This window comes from Enoplosus armatus, chromosome 7, assembly GCF_043641665.1.
Source record: "Enoplosus armatus isolate fEnoArm2 chromosome 7, fEnoArm2.hap1, whole genome shotgun sequence".
Classification (NCBI taxonomy): Eukaryota; Metazoa; Chordata; class Actinopteri; order Centrarchiformes; family Enoplosidae; genus Enoplosus; species Enoplosus armatus.
In genome coordinates this window covers 12,138,030-12,155,595 of record NC_092186.1, presented here as the reverse complement: position 1 = coordinate 12,155,595, position 17,566 = coordinate 12,138,030, and the positions used below count along the sequence as shown (strand labels likewise).

Here is a 17,566-nt window from a genome sequence, read left to right as displayed (position 1 = left end):
ACATACCTGAGCCGAGGTATGGTTTATATAGTGTATGTAAAACATCTCGCTGCTGCTGTTACCCTTATCTTTACTGGGCATCAGATTCTGTCATTCATTGATTTGAAGCCTGAATAAACCATTGTATGGTGACAGGGCTGTGTAAATGATGTTGCTTTTATCCTACAGTGTGCCTGGTGGAAGATAAAAGCTGTATAAGAAATAAAAGGTGGAGCTCAGGTGTGTTTTTAGCCTATTATTATTATTTTGCTGTAAATATCATAGGGAGATTGTTTTATATGTGATAGTTTAATACCTAAAATAGTTTAATACCTAACTTTTTGTAGTTAAACGGTAAATTGCTGCATTTATATAATGCTTATATCCAAAACGCTTTACAGGTGTGCCTCTCATTCACCTATTCCCACACACACACACACACACACACACGGATGGCAGCGAGCTACCATGCAAGGTGCTGGCCTGACCATCCCGAGCAATTTGGGGTTCAGTGCCCAAGGACACTTGTGGATTCAATGCCCACCTTCTCGTAATGTAAAATAATCCCTTTCTGGACAACAGTGTTGATTTGACCCTGAGAGCGTGTAACCCCAGCAGAGTTTAGATATGAACACACTAACATCAGAGGTATCCCAATTAACGAGCATCAGTTGCCAATGAACAGCTGTTGCTACTGAAGCTGCGCTGACTGATGTTTTTGATACAGTCAGTTGATTACGTCCATATTAGGCGACCAACTCACAGCAGTGTAGAGAAGACTCCACCTTTCCACCGCTACTCGGGGCTGGGTCAGGCGGAGGCTTGAAGCGTAAAGGAAGAGGAAGCAGAGCTCACTTCACGCACGCGTTGGACCGCATTATCAGCCTGCGTTTGACAGTTTCTGCAGGTTTGTCGTCTCACACTGCTTTCATGCAATCTAACAGCCAGTCATATGTTGACTCTATTAGGTTTTACTTATTTTCAGGTACGTTTATCTTTTTTTGGTGGTGGAGAAGGGGTGGGGGTTGGGGTTGTTGGGGGCGCGCGCGCTGCCTAAGCGTCATATTCAAGTTATATACATTCATGTGGCTTAATTTCTTTTTTTGTCTTTATAACTAGAATATCTTAGATGTAGACTAAAAACACACACATTTTGGCGGTAAATTAAGAATAGGTGTTTGTTTAGTTTTTTCGAATTAAAGTTAAAGGCGTGAGTCACCCCGGACATCGTATCCGGTGTTGTGCCTAAATGTGTATCCCTTTGTAAACGTGTTGGAGATTCAATTTGCATGGCAACTAGCTTAGTTGTTTTGGGGCTATTGACGGTATTGTCCCACATCTGCCCGCTTCTCATCCTTCGCACCTGTGTGCTGCGGACAAAGAGCTCAGACAGCCGGACTTTGAAGGCAAATGCTAATGTTGACGGTCGTCTTTTTATTGATTGTAGCTGTCATACATAACGGAAGTGATAAGAGAAATCATTGATGTGTGCATGCATGTTTAACAGGTAGGCTAAGGATTATAGCAAAAATGTAGTTTCACCCTAGTGGATCAAAAGTGAAATTTACCTGCTGGCCAAACGTTATAACTGTGTGTAACGGTTCACTTTCAGCCAGAGATGATTCAGGCACATACATGGGTCTCCTACTTCCAGTTTGTGACTCGTGTATTTACCAGAGGCACAAATTGGAAGAACATACATACATACATACATACATACATACAGTGGGTCCAAAAGTCTGAGACCACTAGTCAAGATACTTCTATTTTGCATTTGTTTCGAATGTGTTTGGCTTTATGAGTCTTCATGTGCCCCCATGAACAGCTCAATGGGGTTGAGGTCAGGTGACTGTGGAGGAAAGTCCATGACAGTCACAACTCTGAGGTCTTCTTTGGTCTTCAAGTAGCTCTTGCAAAGCTTTGAGGTGTGTTTGGGGTCATTATCCTGCTGCAGTATGAATCCCTCTCCACAAAGATGCAAACCAAACTTGAATATTCCCACCACCATGTTTCACTGTTGGTTTGATAGACTGCGGTATCATTCTCTCTCCTGTTCGTCTCCTTACATACACTCTTCTGTTCCTGCCATAAATCTCAAACTTGGATTCATCAGTAAATAGGACTTTTCATCATCCACAGTAAAATGCTGGTATTTCTTAGCCCACCCCAAGTGTTGGGAAGAGAAGACTTTTAGAAACTGCTACTCGTCCTCTGAGACCACTACAAGACAGCCTGCGTTTGACAGTACTTGGGGTCTTGCGTTCTTTATTTAGCAGATTCTGTTCCATGCTTCACCCCCTTAAAAACCTTTAGTCTAGCCATGATTTGACTCTGAGAAAGCCCCTCTTAGCTCAGAATAACAATTTGACTTGTGACACTTTCACTTAGTTCGGATGCCATGTTTCCCACTATCACAATGCTACTTAGTAAGCAATGGCGTGCTGGAAACTTGAGGCAGCCATATTTATAACAGGTGAACACTGGCTGCAAGCTGAGTTCATTGAACAAGCCTCCAATGAGTAGATCAAATCCACTTGAGTGTCATCTGAGCGCATGCTTCAATGGAAGGGGTACAACTCAAAGAAATCTGCTTAAATTTGATTGCTGACCTAAAATATTGCAGAATCAAACATTTCTTAATTTTACATGTCATAACTTGTGTTTTTAAATGTTTCGGAATCCTCAAACTTTGATTATTTCCAGGTTAGATATTGACCACATTGAAAATATTTTCAGAGATTTTCAATATATATATATATATATATATGTATATATTTTTAGTAGCTGAGTATTTGTGTATTGACTAGGCTGCGGTTAATGTGGTTAGCCTGAGTCAGAGGTCATGTAACTGTCTACCACATGGTGTTTAATCATGCTGGAATCAGTTTGTGCTCATAAGTTGAAGTCAGTCAAGTAAAAAATGGTAACAAAGTGAAGATTATTACAAAGAATTGATCTGACCTTTACCATGGGCTTGACTAGAAGCATTTTGTTTTCAGCGTGCAGAGAACCTGCTTTATAATTGTGCCATAGGAGGTATTAGAGGGGTCACTGGATGATAATTCAGTATAATTGTTTATGGTATCACATAAGTTGTTATTCACAGTTTGTATGCAATCTGCTACAGCATATAGGCTGGTTTATTTCATGCATACATTTGTTTTTAGATTGTCAGATTTTATTCCACTAAAACACAAGAAACATTTGACTCGAGTTGAACTTGTGATTCTGAATACATGAGTAAATATTAACAATATAACATATCATAATGTTCTTGTTCGTCACCCGCCTCGTTTATTGGATGCAACCGTATTAGTCATGTCAAACTCTGGTTTAATTTCATCATCCTGCTAGAAAGGCAGAACCACTACTAACCACACCTCATTTGTGCAATGCACAGTGTGGAAAGAGTACTGTTAGGTTAAAACTGTGGGTTTTTAACGACACAAGTCATTTGCAGTTGACGGTACTGCACATGGACACATTTTGATAGGGAAAAAAACAATTCATACATTTTCTGCAATGCTTCAGTAACTGTTTGCACAAAGGGATAGAATAGGATAGGAGGTCTTTTATATTTTCACAAAAAAGTGAAAATGCTAAATATGTTGCAGCAGACTCTGAGCTCTTCTCTACATGGACTTAATGTTTTTTGAATGTCTCACACTAGCTGGCCCCTCATTGATGCCTTTCTTCTCATGATCGTCTCCTATGGCACATTATGGATCACTAACTCTGTGTGGACATGTAAACATTAGCCGTAACTAACAACTGTGGTATTGAGACAAAGGGCCTCAAGGTCAACAAGCCCAGGTGTAGTTCTGATAGTAATGTAAACACTGCAGCAGCATTGTGACTGTTAATGCTCCAGCACTGCGTGTTATGTCAATGTCAACACCCTCTCTGAAGGACTCGTATTTAAGGCAGGAGCTGATGATACAAGTATAAGCTTCAGCCAGTGGAAATGACATGGAAACCTTTTTATAAACCAGGTTTTTCCCCTAGAAAACGTTTGCAGGCTGAGCTGGGTGTGTTTATGCAGCAGTCACACTTCACACAGTTGACCACAGTCTGCTCCTGTTAGTCACTGTGCAGCTCTAGTAAAGTGCTTTGCTAGTAGGTAGAGGAAAATGTTAGTCGTTCACTTTTCCCTCACCACATATTCCCAACCACTCTGGTGTTTAAGGAATCCCCGTCAAAACACCATGTAACTTCTCTGACTCGGTTCACTGAAACACAAAGTCGTTGATAACTTTGAGAGTTTATGATCCTTACGTCTTCTTCAGTGTTCCCCCGGGGTGTTTGAACATCGTCTTAAACTCAATATGATTAATGCAAACTGTAAAACCGTTTCTGTTTACTTTAGAACTGTTGTCAGTTATCTTGGGGCCCATGTTAGCTTTGTATGGTAAATAAATCATTTAAATATTTTCAGTCGGTCAAAACCTTAGGGCATCTCTGATGTCACTATGGAGGTTTGTTAGTCTTTGATGGACAGAAGCTGCTCTAAGTGACACCAACATGTTTGCAGGCTCCAAAAGGCAGGGAGAGGTTACTGTAAACCATTTGAACTTTTGAGTCCAACTCTCTTTAAACAGAGTACTCCCTTGCTGATGTTGTCGGAGACCATTTGTAATTCATGCCTTAAGTTTAAGTTTGCTGTGTGTGAGGAGGAGCTGCCATACCAGCATTTCATCTGGGGAAATGTTGTGAATGAGTTATGGGGTCAGTTAAGGATGCTGAGACAGTGCTATTTTCATACACTATAAATCTTGTCTAGTGCTTTTAACCCGCAGCCTTTTGGTTGACAGAAAGTTTAGTGTAGAGGAAGTGTGAAGTTGTCCATTAACGCTGTCCGCTGGTCCACTGTTTCCCTGTTTTTAAAAACAGAAGCTGTGATGACATTGATTGGGATGTGACCAGAATTTCAACATGCTTAAGTTTGAACCCACATGAACGAATGCAGCAGTAGTTTTTTATACTATAGCATGTGCTTCAGTGGGATGTTTTATGCTTATCTAAGCTGCTTTTTAGTGGCTGTAACAGTTACATGTTAATCTACACAATCTAGGCACAGAGAACCAGAGAAGTGAGACTTGTTTTCTCACACACTCTCTGAAGTGATATTACTAAAGGTTTAGTTTTAGGTGTTGGTTAAATATGCACCAGTTCAGTTCAGTACTAGGCCATACTTACTAACTGACTATAATGTGGTTTAACTTGTTCTTGCCTAAACAGTGCTTGGATGAGTAAACTCAGTTCAGCAGCCAGTGTGAGCACTGACCTTGTTATGTCCTTAAACATGTCATGATGGCCTCAGAGATGACTGGTTGTGTATTTTAACCAGCATGCCTGGAAAGGTAGCTACAAGTTCAGGTGTGTTTTTAAGTTTAGTCAGTGACTGTTTGTGACTTTGTTTGTTTGGCCTTTAATTATTACTTTTCCTGTTGGGTAATGTTTTGATTTTTAATTTCTGCATAGCCATGAAGACTAGTTGTCGTTTTGAACTGCTGCACCATCAGTTTTTGGAAAATTAGGCCAAAGGTCAGATTGTAACACGGTTACTACAAATTATAAAATGATTCAACTGCTTAGGAGTCACTGGTGCAACTGGCTGCTGTTTTCCCTCTCTGCGTCAGTTATATCAGAAAGTTGTATCTTTACTGCAGTTTTTCAAGCGTTAACACGTTTGAATGTTTGACATTGATCAAGTCTGAAGTTGTTGTGTTGAGTTTTAGCATGCTCTCCCATGAGACACCTACAAGGGCACACCCTTGAGTGGCTACTGGGTGCTAGTGGGAAAATAATGATGATAAAGTGAAACAATGTTAAAGTTGGACTGGATATTGTAGCACAGATAGAAAACCAATAGCATACATTGCTTCCAGATGTGCAGCTTGGGAGTAGCATAGTTAGTTCCCTGATTCAAAAACTTTAAAAACTCATTCAGTTGCAGTTTTGTTTATTTTTATGAGCGTAATCATATCAGTTCAGGTGCTAATGGTACTTTCTTGTACCAAATACGAAACTACTAACTGTATTTAGTTTGACATGTGGGCCGTCTGTGAACCATAATTGCAGCAAAGTTCTGTAAGCGTTTACATTTTGTCTCAACATTCAGATGTCAGTAGGTTGTTTCGGGAGAGAAGGGGGTGTTTAAGTGTTTCAAGTCATGGCTTGTTTTCAAACAGGACCCTCCTATGTAAATCCCAGTTATCTGGGACTATACTTACGGTTGGAAACTACTCTCAGGCGACTGAACAGGCAGGATATTTTACACAGGGCTCCAGTCAGAACCTGTACATTTCCGCACAGTCTTGTCCCCCAATGTGCTATTGGTTCCTAACTATTTGTAACTTTTTTTGTAGGTTTGGCTGTCTTTTCATTTGGTTATTCAAACATTGTACTATCCCAGTTCCTTGCTGAGAACTCAGAACACAGTTACATCTCTAAAGAGAAATCAGAAGGGGCAAGAAACTCGAGCGATCAAATGATCATGCAGGTTTAAAAAAACAAATCCTGAGGTTAGCCAAATTTATTTGGAAGAGAAAACAAAGGCGAACAGTAAAATTCCTACCCAAAGTGTCTGTTGTAAATGTATATAAATAACAAATATACATCAGAGTTTACAGAGCGGCTTCCTGGTTCAACTTTGACCTACAGCACTTTCCAGAGTTGTGTGTAATCAATTTTCCTGTGCAAGGAAGAGATCGTCTGATAATCTGGTTAAACTGCTGGTTTATTACTTGTCTGAACAATCACGCTCCTTGTCCTGTTTGACTTTATTGTGATGATATCTCCATTCTCTGATCTCAGCAATGCAATTACTCTTGAGTACAATTCTGTCACAACTGATGGGAAAGTATGACTAAGTCATAACAGTTCCTGAGCATAATCATTTGCAACATCATATCTAACCAGTCGCAGCAGTTTTGCCCATAACTGAGGTGGGATCCTTAATTTATTCAGGTCCCCTTATTATATCTATAGATGGATGTCACTTTCTGTTTTACTTCATGCACCTGCTGAACTGCAGTTGCTTCTCCATGATCTGCATCAGCTTGAGCTCATTCATAAGGACGCGATGCACTATTGTTGTCTGTGGAAAGTTCCAGAAATCTGAGTCGCTGGTGGGTGAGACCTGCAGGGGGAACAGAGTGGGAGGGAGGAGCGTGAAGAGAATGAGACTAGTGTTGAACGGTCGGCCTTGTCTGAATACTTGCAGGTAGGGGTGATATTACTCCCCCACCACCACCCACCTACACCCACATACACACACACACACCCTCCCCCAAACACAATGAAGGGAAGATGGTGTAAACATGTCGGCCTCGAGGCAAGCCCAGCAACATTCCTGTGCTGGGGGGGGGGCTGACAGTTACCACCACTCTAGCGTTTGATTGTTAAAGTTTGTTTTTCCTAAATGTGTTTTAAAGTGGATGCATTGTGCTCAATTTGTTTATCATCAAGTCTCCGGTATTCACTTTTATCATACCACAAGTCTCCCATGCATGGCTGGAATTTGGGTTCCGGTTTTGGGTCTGTGTCATCCAATCATTCAATTATTCCATTCACGAAAAACAGAAAAACCCGTCACAATTTTTTTTTTTTTTAGTGTTTTCACCTTGAAATGGCTAATAAACAAGAAAACCAAAAAAAACAAGTCTTATTTGATCTGAAGCTTGCACTTACCTCAAGGAGGCACTGATATTTCCAACCAGGCAGCTGCTCTCAGTTTCACACTCTCTCTCCGCCAGTTTTGAATGAGTTTGATGATCCGGCAGTTTTTTTCTTTGAGTGACAAAGCAGCAAAACAAGTTTGGATGTGATTGAGTCATTATCAGTGTGGAATGAGACCAGCTTGTGTTTTAATTCAGATCTTTTTTTTTTCTTTTTTTTTTTAAATCTCTGTTGTTATCTTGATACACAGTTATATCAGACATATTTGGACTGAGAAGACCTGGGCCTCAGGTGACTCTGCTGTCCCTGGAGGCAGGAAGAGCACACTGACTAATGCCTTTGTTTTATCTCTAGTGTAGTTTGTCATCCTGCTGGCTTGATTGGAATGTGAGTTATTGTTTTTGCCCTGAGAGACTAGTATTCGCTTAGCTGATGGAATCTGTTTCAACTTGGCATTCGCTCAATGTTCAGTTTGAAGTTGCTGCCATTCAAGACTTTCTGTGCTGACTTGTTGAAAAAGTTGTTAGCAGGGGAGACTGTAAGAAATATTTCCTGTGGTCGGTAAACATAGCCTCAACTTTTGCATTTTTGCATTGACCTGGCATTTGTACAATTTCCCCCCGGGGATCAATAAAGTATTTCTGATTCTGATTGTGATTTCAGAGCAGAATCATTTCTTGCTAATCTGTGCACACGATGAACAATGGAAGTTTTTCAGATTGCATCGCTCGACCTGAGATTTGTACAGTGACAAGGCCTTGGCAGCAAAGTCAGACTCCTGACACCAGTGTGTGATATGCTGTTTGAGATTGTGGGAGACTTGTGCTCACTGCTATAATGCATCTGCCGCGCACACGTTCCTGCATTTACACTTTCCAAGTCAACAGATCAGCCATTGGGATTATACTGTTTTCATTTACCAAGATTATCAACAGTTCAGAATTAAGTTTAGGATGTTAGATGTCAAACATCCAGTAGACTTCAATTGATTTGATGTGGCTCTCATTCATTTCAAGATGAAGTTATAGATGTGATGTTACTCAGTACTGAATGTGATGAACTTATTTCAAGTCTAAAATGGGTGATGCATTTTGTTTGACACTGTGGCCTGGAAACAAGGTGTATCTACATGACATGTCTAGTCTCTGGGATTTTATTGACTTCTAAAGCATGTGTATATGTTTTTTTAAACAGTTTATAAACTGCTAATAATACTTTACACCACTGCGAAAGCATTAAGTATTCCTCTCTGAGGAACTTAGACTTTTACCCCACTCCACACATTGGATGAGAAAAGTGGGGCTAGTATGAAGCCAAATAGATTTCTAATAATAAGTTGAAATCTTTTCTCTCAGCTGTTATGACGACTAATTTTGGGCTAAAATGATTGAGAAATTTTGAATGTATCACTCATCATTTGGCAAATTCATCCAACAGTCATGAGTCACTTGAATGAATGAATGACTTTTGTTATATGTAGTTAGATGTTTACGTTTGAAATTATTTTGTACCTCAAAAGAAAAATGAAAGACTGAGAAAAACTTTAAAAAAATTATTCTATTAGTGTATATTTTTATTAATTGAGCGCAATTTACTTTGGCATGGGATTTTGGTTTTTACTTTGGTAAATTTTTTTAAATTTACCTTACCTTTTAACTTTTCCTAACATGACTGCATATGGTTTGTTTTGGTTTGACAGGTCCTCTGTCAGTCTGAAAGTCTGAAGGGCAGTTTAAATTAGAATCACATTTCAGAAGTCGGGGAGTTTAATGACCACTTTTGTAAACCATAAATGGCTTTTCAGCGTCCTTCCATCTTCACTTTGCTGTGTTGTTTATTTTGCAAGGTGGAAAGGGGTGTCGGTTTCACCGCACAAGATGACATATGTCATATTTTAAATGGCTCAGTCAGCAGCTGTAGCAGAGAACGATGATCTCTTCCGTTGTCAGGTGTGTTTCAGTATTTGGAGGAGGGGCTAACCCCCCAGGGACAGAGTGACAGGTAAAACCAGCCCAGTCGATCAGATACAGGGCAACACTGAAGAGGGCATTGATACAGTGACAAGATCACCTGTGCAAGGCTTTCAGACGTCTGTGATTTGAAAAGCCATGTTCAACTATTTATAAAAAATGTGTACATTTTTGAGCATGATCTGGCTTTGCAAAGTTATTTTACTTCTGTGTAAGTCTGCAATAGTAAACGCTGCCTTGTAGATTTATTACAAATATTTGACTTGATCTTGTAAAACGTTGTTTAAGCCATTGTGTGTAGTTTTACCAGACCATTAATTGCTAGTCATATTCACAAATCTGTAGAAACTGTGAATTAACCTACAGGGTTTCCCCATTCATTGCTCCCTGCAGTGGCCCTTTACCTGCAGCCAAAGGACTGAAATAATCCGTAAGCAGAAAATGTAACGATTACTATTATAATGTTTTGTTCTTCCTGGCACGGCTGGGCGTGGCAGTGAGATCAGAGTAAGTGATTTCCTATCTAGGAAGAAATCCTCATTACACAACACACTCTGAAGAATTTCAAGCATTACTGTACTCAGACATTGAGTCATGTCTTCCCTTTGCAGCAGTCTTTTTTGTCTGCCATTAGCCTTACTATCAGACTCTGAGGAAACATCAAGGTTTTATGGCTGTTCATGATGCTTCCTAGCTTGAATGTATCGTGTATTAATGTATTATTAGAATAGTAGGCTATCATGTGTTGTTACTCCTTGTAGTTACCAGTAAACTGGACATGTATGCTTAGATTTGGGGGTAATATGAAGCAAGAATCATGTGGATCTGTGCCAAACATTAAGCTACATTGTAATTGGAAATACACAACAAGAACTGAAACTTGGCTGCCAAAGGGAAGTCCACACAAGTTGAAAGAAATGCAACTACTTCTGACTTGTTTCAGGCATTTTAGCCATGACATTGATTGTCTCTTCGCACAGAGAGAGAAATGGACGCCAGTTTTGCTTAATGGGTGTTGGCCGGGTAGAGAGCCAATAAAGGCACAACAATGGCCCCCTTCATGATAACAGAGTCTCCACTGATTTCTCGCCCGCTGCCTGTGAATAATATTATCAGCCCACCCCTGAGAGAAAACTTACAGGGCGACTCCAGAGTCGTGTGTGTTTCGCTCTGTGTTTCAGTGGGTGGAGGGTGTGTCCAGGAGAGTAAAAGCAGGGGGGGGGGGGGCGCTGAGACTTGTTGAAGTCAGGGTGACAGTCACAAAGTAACAAGTCGCATTTTATTTTTGCAGTGTGGGTTTAAATGGGGGCCATCTCACTCTCACGCCAGTTGTACTCTCTCTTGGCCGCTCGCTTACACACAGTGCTCGCTCTCTCTGTCTCTCTGTCTCTCTCTCTCTCTGTCTCTCTCTCTGGCTCAGCCTATCTCCCTCCCTCTCCTTCTGTGAGCTAGTTATTCATCCACTGTGTGAGTCAGGGAGGGTGGGGATTTGGAAGACTTCTGTACCAGTCACACTTTGTCAGTTTACTTTCCCTTACCCCATCTCTCTCTCTCTCTGTGTTTCTCTCCCTGCTCTGCTGTTTCTCTTTTTGCTGCTGCCTCCTGCCCGTCCGCCCGCCCGCCTGCCCTTGTAGTTTGCAGAGAAGTTTTGCCGTGCTGTGAAAGAAGAATCCACGTTGTCTTTTGATGAGTTAAGGGGAAAATTCTAGTCTCGACAAGGTAAGTTGCTCAATGTTATGTAGAAGGTGACCTAACTTGAGTGTGGAGTCTGCCCACATGTTGAGCAGCTGGGTTTTGTTTATTTTTTTTTTAGCTTCTTTCCACAGGAACGGTTTCTGGTGTTTTTGGTGTTTGAGGATCTCTGTTCTGTTGAAAATAACGGATACTTTACTGTGTGTTTGACTAATGGGTTCCTGGCTGCCCCTCTGATTTTTTTTTTTTTTCATCTCAGCTCTAGTTTGTTCATCATTAACTCCTACCTCGTGAGTGTGAGATCCCTTTTTCCATCCCTATGATTCATTGACATGGCTCTCACAGGAAATGTCCCCCCTCCCTTTCCACCGTGCCATATCTCCTTGGTAGATGTAAACCAGCCTCCTTGTTAAGGTTCCTAATATTGAAAATTTGAGTGGTTGTGTTTGGGACATACAGAAGTGTAAACAACTTTTTTTGAGTTTGGTCACAAGAATGGACGGATGTAGGTAAGGGCTGTAAATCACGAAAACATCTTTTTAGAGGGGACAGAAGTCTTTGTTTAAAGGTGGACTGGTGGTCACGTGTCTCTAGCTAAATTCACTCTGTCACGGGAATAATACAGGAGACACTATTTGGACCCTCGCACAGTTAAGAGGAAGTTCCTCTTGTGGAATTGATGCTAATATTGCAATTGAGTTCAGCTGGGATTAGTTTATACTCCTGGTGAACACGTACGCCTTTAATTGGTGGATATTAGAAGCAGTTACGTGGTATCACTATGTATGAGTTCACTGATAAGATGCAATAAATGGTACTGAAGTGTCAGAGCCGTGGGGTTCAATAACTGCTGTTAGTGGTTCTTGTAAAATGGTCTTTGCCAGTTCATAGTAAGTTTTGTGGTTTCACTGAGCTGGAATGGAAGGGGCTTCATTTTCATTTTTCTTTAAACTTCTATCTTCATCTGGGACTGAGGATACAGAAATATATTGTTTTCCTTTTTCTTCTTAGTGTTCTCATGATCATGAGACTGTCCCCCTGACTTGCACAATCCCTTTTATTATTGGTCTGTATTCCCTAAAATAAACACTCTCCAGTGTGACTCTCACGTGTTGCATGTTCATACAGTAGTTTGAACATGAAAACTGGGAGGTTTAGATAACTTGTAGTATTACTTATTATATTTGACCTTGTGCACTGTTGCAGTGTCTGCAACATAATTTGATTGAACTCAGAAAAGTTGACACACAAACCAAAATCTCTTTTCTCATGTATACAAACCGACCCTAAACAATTTAAATTTAATGCATTACCAACATAACATTTTGGCTTTAAGGACTCCTTTAAGTTCCTACTGGAAACAAATTATGATCTCAAATTCAAGCCAAGTGACGTGATCAAACTTCCACTACACAATTCAAGGTCACTGCATTACAACAACCTGACCAGATGATCCTCTGGTCAATTTAACTGTTCAGCATTTTTCCTCAGAACAAGACAGACTCTGCACCAGAGACATGATGATACTCTTGTTGAAATCTGAGGCGTCCGACCAAATGCCTCATCGTTGGTTCAAAAACCGTAAGAGTTTTCTGAAATGTCATATATCTGCTCTGTTGTAAAACGTCACCATTTGCACTTTTGGTGATAACACTGAGGCCCGCAAGAAGACGAAACTCCAGTTAAAAGTTTTCACCTTGTCAACGGAAGGAAGTTAGTCAGCGCTGCCAAGTGCAGCTGTCGCAAATTGGTCTGGAATGCTGAACTCAATCACCTAGAAGCTGAACAAGACGATCAACCAGAGAGATATTGTGGCGTTGACGTTGTCTTGTGGTAAACAATTGAAAAACCCTGCGGTGAACAAACTGCAGGGGGTATCGACAAAAGGAAGAGGAAAGTCCAGTTTGTGCTATAATCTGTTTTGATGTGCTGTTCAGACTCAGATTCAACTTTGACACAATGAATGCACAAAATATTAAGGGCACTTTTTCATGAGATTCAAGGTGAATTTAGGCAAAAATTATACCTCTTTCTTTATTAATATAAAATCTAATCACAAAGGACATTATCATAAGCAGATCAAAGGCTATTATGTTTTGAGCCAATTGATTTGTATTATGCAAAAAGGGGTGCAACTCACTATCAGTGTGCCATTTTATGTTGTGCATTCAGTGCAGGTTAGTTTGTAATGATGTAAGATAATGTGTTTTCCATTCACTGACTTAAAGTAGTCAGTGAGTATCCTATATCTGATTTCCTTGCAAATTTATTTTCCTGCCATCCTGTTTGTTAGACAGCATTTTAAAAACTGAGTTGACCTCCTTAAACTTGGATCCAGCTCATTGTTGGCAAAATGCTTAGCTGAAGTTTTCACTTTAAATGTCTTTTAACACTGTATCCCTTCCTGCAGTTTTCCTGAGCAGCACCTGTGTGAGCTCTGCTCCCTGCCCTTCATTCCACAGCAGGCAATTATTAGCTTTTAATTATATTGGCTTAAGGAGGGCTGTTCTTTAGTCCTCAGGCTGTGAAAACTCAGAGCATTGTAGATTGTACGTCAAACAATAGCTCCCTCTGGGTCCAGTGTGGAGAGAGGAGACCACACCCTGCATGTCCTCTACTGTGTGAATACACTTTACAGTTTACACTTGATATGGTAAGCCTTTGTCAACAGAAAAATATGCAGGTCTGAAAACCAAAGCATGCTGCATGTCACAGCACTTTCCATTGGTGAAATACTACTCACTATATCTGTAGTTGAACTGATGGACTCAGTTTGCAGTGGCAGTTTTCCAACAAACGTGGTTGCCACATAACAAGAAGGAGCTCTTGTTGGTTTAAGGAACTTCAACATATCAAGGTCAAGGTTCTGCACTTTGTGTTTTAAGTTAATTGATCTAGAGCGTCCCCTTTTTTGCTCCCAGTGTTTTCGAGAGGGAAAGCAGTTTAGATATTGTGTCTCAAGTTCTGGCACGACTCCTGCAAACAACCAGCCAGCAGAGTGCCGCCTTACTGAGGGATGAGGGATGCCCTCCCTGTTCCCTGTAGCACCTCCTCTCTGATATCAGGCCATGTCTGATGAGACGTTGGAGCCGGGGCAAAGCATCCTGGGAGTTTTGGTGGGAGTGTTTGTTTGGAGAGTGATGAGCTGCTCTGTCCCAGTAATTGCATTTCAGTCCCGCTGAATCAGGAAATGTTACAAAATGCTCCTCCCCGAAGGCATTTGTTGGTCACCAGGACAACCCAAGCAATGAATGAGACGTGACTTTTATTTTTGTATTTATGTAATTCATTCTTGAAGGAGAATTCTATTGAATTTAATTTTTGATGTCTCTGGAAATTTCACTGTCTAGGAAAAGTGAACCACTTTTATAAGTCATAATGTTCCATAGAATGAATACAAACAGATGTGGAAGGAGACTGGTACACTTCAGCTTCTTTTACACATCCAAAAAGACCACATCTGGATTGAGAAAACCTGTCTGAGATATGCACCTTTTTTTTCTTTTGACATACAAAACTGGCCAAAATATTGTTTTCTTGAATTGAGTTATATTTCACAATTTGAATCACTGTCATGGGAGTGGTGGAAGGATTGCTGTTGTGTTTGGCTTTGACAAAAAAAACTAACAATGACCTTGTTGGGGTTCTTTTGCAGATAATTGGGTCACAACAATACAAGATGGCAAATATGCTTCAAGGGATTCGGGAGATTGGCTCACATGCCATGGACATCTATGACTACCTCTTGGCGGGAATTGGTAGGTGATTTACCTGACTAAATACAAAAAGATCACTCTATATATTTTGTTTGTTTAATGTAGTTGTGTATTTTTTTCCCTCTAGATCCACGGCTGAAGGAATATCCACTGATGCAGACTCCTATTCCCATGTCCGCCATATTGCTGTGCTACCTGTTCTTTGTACTGTACCTTGGACCCCGCATAATGGCCAATCGCAAGCCCTTCCAGCTAAAGGAAGCCATGATAGTCTACAACTTCATGCTAGTGGCACTGTCAATATTCATTGTCTATGAAGTAAGACACTGTTCTGTAATACTCACACATTTAAAGATCTGTAATGAATTTACCATCTGCACATTTTGAACATTTTGGAAGGGACATGGCTTAATTTGTGTAATTTCTGTCAGGATCACTTTTTTGTTATTAGCTATGACGACAAACTTAAATACAACGTTCCTTGTTATTTAGTTCTTGATGTCTGGGTGGGCCACAACGTATACCTGGCGATGTGACCCAGTTGATACGTCTGACAGTCCAGAAGCACTACGAGTAAGTCATACTCGTACTCAGTCATATACAATTCTTGATTAATATGAAGTTGTTGGCAACTCAAGTCTTTATTCCCTTCACCAGATGGTCCGAGTGGCCTGGCTGTTCTGGTTCTCCAAGATTATTGAGCTCATCGACACAGTAAGTTCAGCCCATTTTATTTGACAACCTTGCTGTACAATTTTGGTCACCACAGATTGCCCATAACTAAAAAAATATCCTCTTTCGGTCAGGTCTTCTTTGTGTTGAGGAAAAAGCACGGCCAGATCACCTTCCTACACATCTTTCACCACTCCTTCATGCCCTGGACCTGGTGGTGGGGAATTGTCTATGCTCCTGGTGAGTACATATTAACTAAATCTTGACTTGTTGAAGAGAAAAATTATTAATGGAGGAACAATAGCAGGTGGGGGGTGTGGCGTGGTCATCCTGCAAACCAATCTTGACCTGTACAATCAGCAACAATGTCTTGTTAAATAGTCCTTCAAGAAAGTTTGTGCAGGCTACCTATAAAGTACTGAATATCTTCTTGCAAGGTCAGAGGTTCTTTGGTTACACTGGTCTGAGGCGGCCTAATGTTGTTTATTACCTCAGGTGGAATGGGATCTTTCCATGCCATGGTGAATTCCTCCGTCCACGTCATCATGTATTTCTACTACGGCCTTGCTGCTGCTGGACCACGCTTCCAGAAGTTTTTGTGGTGGAAGAAATACATGACTGCCATTCAGCTGGTACGTTTGTTTCATCATTAATCAGAACTTTGCTACTTGTAGACGTCAGGGATCAGCTCTAACACAGCATGATGTAGCTTAAATGTATTTATTTCGAGTCATTCTCAGTGTCTTAATCTACTTCTGTCTCTGCCCCAAAGGCACCAAGACAAATTCCTCTACATTTATTTGTAGTAAGTCATAGCTGACCCCTGATTTCTTCCCAACAGACCCAGTTTGTCCTGGTATCTCTCCACGCTACCCAGTATTACTTCATGGACAGCTGCGACTACCAGTTCCCCGTGATCCTCCACCTCATCTGGATGTATGGAACCTTCTTCTTCGTGCTCTTCTCCAACTTCTGGGTCCAGGCCTACGTGAGGGGTAAGCGGTTGCCAAAACAGGACGTTAAGCAGTGTCAGAACGGCACAGCTGTCTACACCAATGGCAAACACCACGAAAACAGCAACAGCATCAAGCACGGAGCCACCAACGGCTCTGCTCGCCATGAGAACGGCAGCTCTCACATGGGCAAGATGAAGAAGGCCTAGGATCTTTGGAAGGAAACACCCGAGAAGTATGACCTAGAACTACTGCGGATTCCAAAGATAATTTTGGCTGTGTTTCTTTTCCTGTTTTTAGTTTTACATGCAAAACGTGGGGAAATGACGAGGTCAATGATTTCCACAGTTGGGGTTCCACATTTCGTCGGTTTGTTCGTCCGTTTCTTTGAGTTGGGGAACCTTTTTATGGAACACAATGTATGAAGAGAAGATGTTTTGCCCTAGTTATCTTCACTGATGTTCAAACAACCTCCTAGTTCAGTATCGCACTACCCCACTTGCCTTCACCACACTTGCCTTTGCTACTTATCTGACCCTCATGTCCTCCTGACCCCCTGTGGACAGATGACTGTACAGTTTCTATCAAACTTGAAAATACTTTTTGTAAATAGTTTTACAACACCAAAAAAAACAAAAAACTAATTGTATTGGTATGTTTTAGTCTTTCAAAATTTTGTTACATGTATTTAAAATTAAAATACCAATAAATTCCATTTTAAATTATCTTATACATCTTGTGTGTTGGTATTTTCACGCAGAACAATGCTGTATGTGTAACTTGCTGAAATGGGTTTCAGTTATAGTTTTCAGGTCCTCAGGGGAAGACGCTGACATTGTGCTGTGTGTGTGTGTGTGTGTGTGTGTGTGTGTGTGTGAGGGGAAAATATTTGCATTGCTTGCTT

At 40.8% G+C, this 17,566-nt stretch overlaps 1 protein-coding gene across 3 annotated transcripts; it reads left to right on the top strand.

Annotated features, from left to right (window-relative positions):
• Positions 1-805: 805 nt before the first annotated feature.
• elovl1b (ELOVL fatty acid elongase 1b) lies at positions 806-17,367 on the top strand. 3 transcript variants are annotated; one of them, XM_070908260.1, is made up of 9 exons: positions 818-886; positions 11,264-11,348; positions 14,977-15,079; positions 15,165-15,355; positions 15,530-15,610; positions 15,695-15,751; positions 15,844-15,949; positions 16,205-16,341; positions 16,551-17,367. In XM_070908260.1, the coding sequence occupies exons 3-9, from the start codon at positions 15,001-15,003 to the stop codon at positions 16,869-16,871; spliced, it is 972 nt and encodes a 323-aa protein (XP_070764361.1). In that variant the 5' UTR covers positions 818-886; positions 11,264-11,348; positions 14,977-15,000; the 3' UTR covers positions 16,872-17,367. The 3 variants fall into 3 exon arrangements, with proteins under 3 accessions (XP_070764362.1, XP_070764361.1, XP_070764360.1); XM_070908261.1 differs by lacking the exon at positions 11,264-11,348 and having other exon boundaries at positions 806-886; XM_070908259.1 differs by lacking the exons at positions 818-886; positions 11,264-11,348 and adding an exon at positions 11,654-11,707.
• Positions 17,368-17,566: the final 199 nt, after the last annotated feature.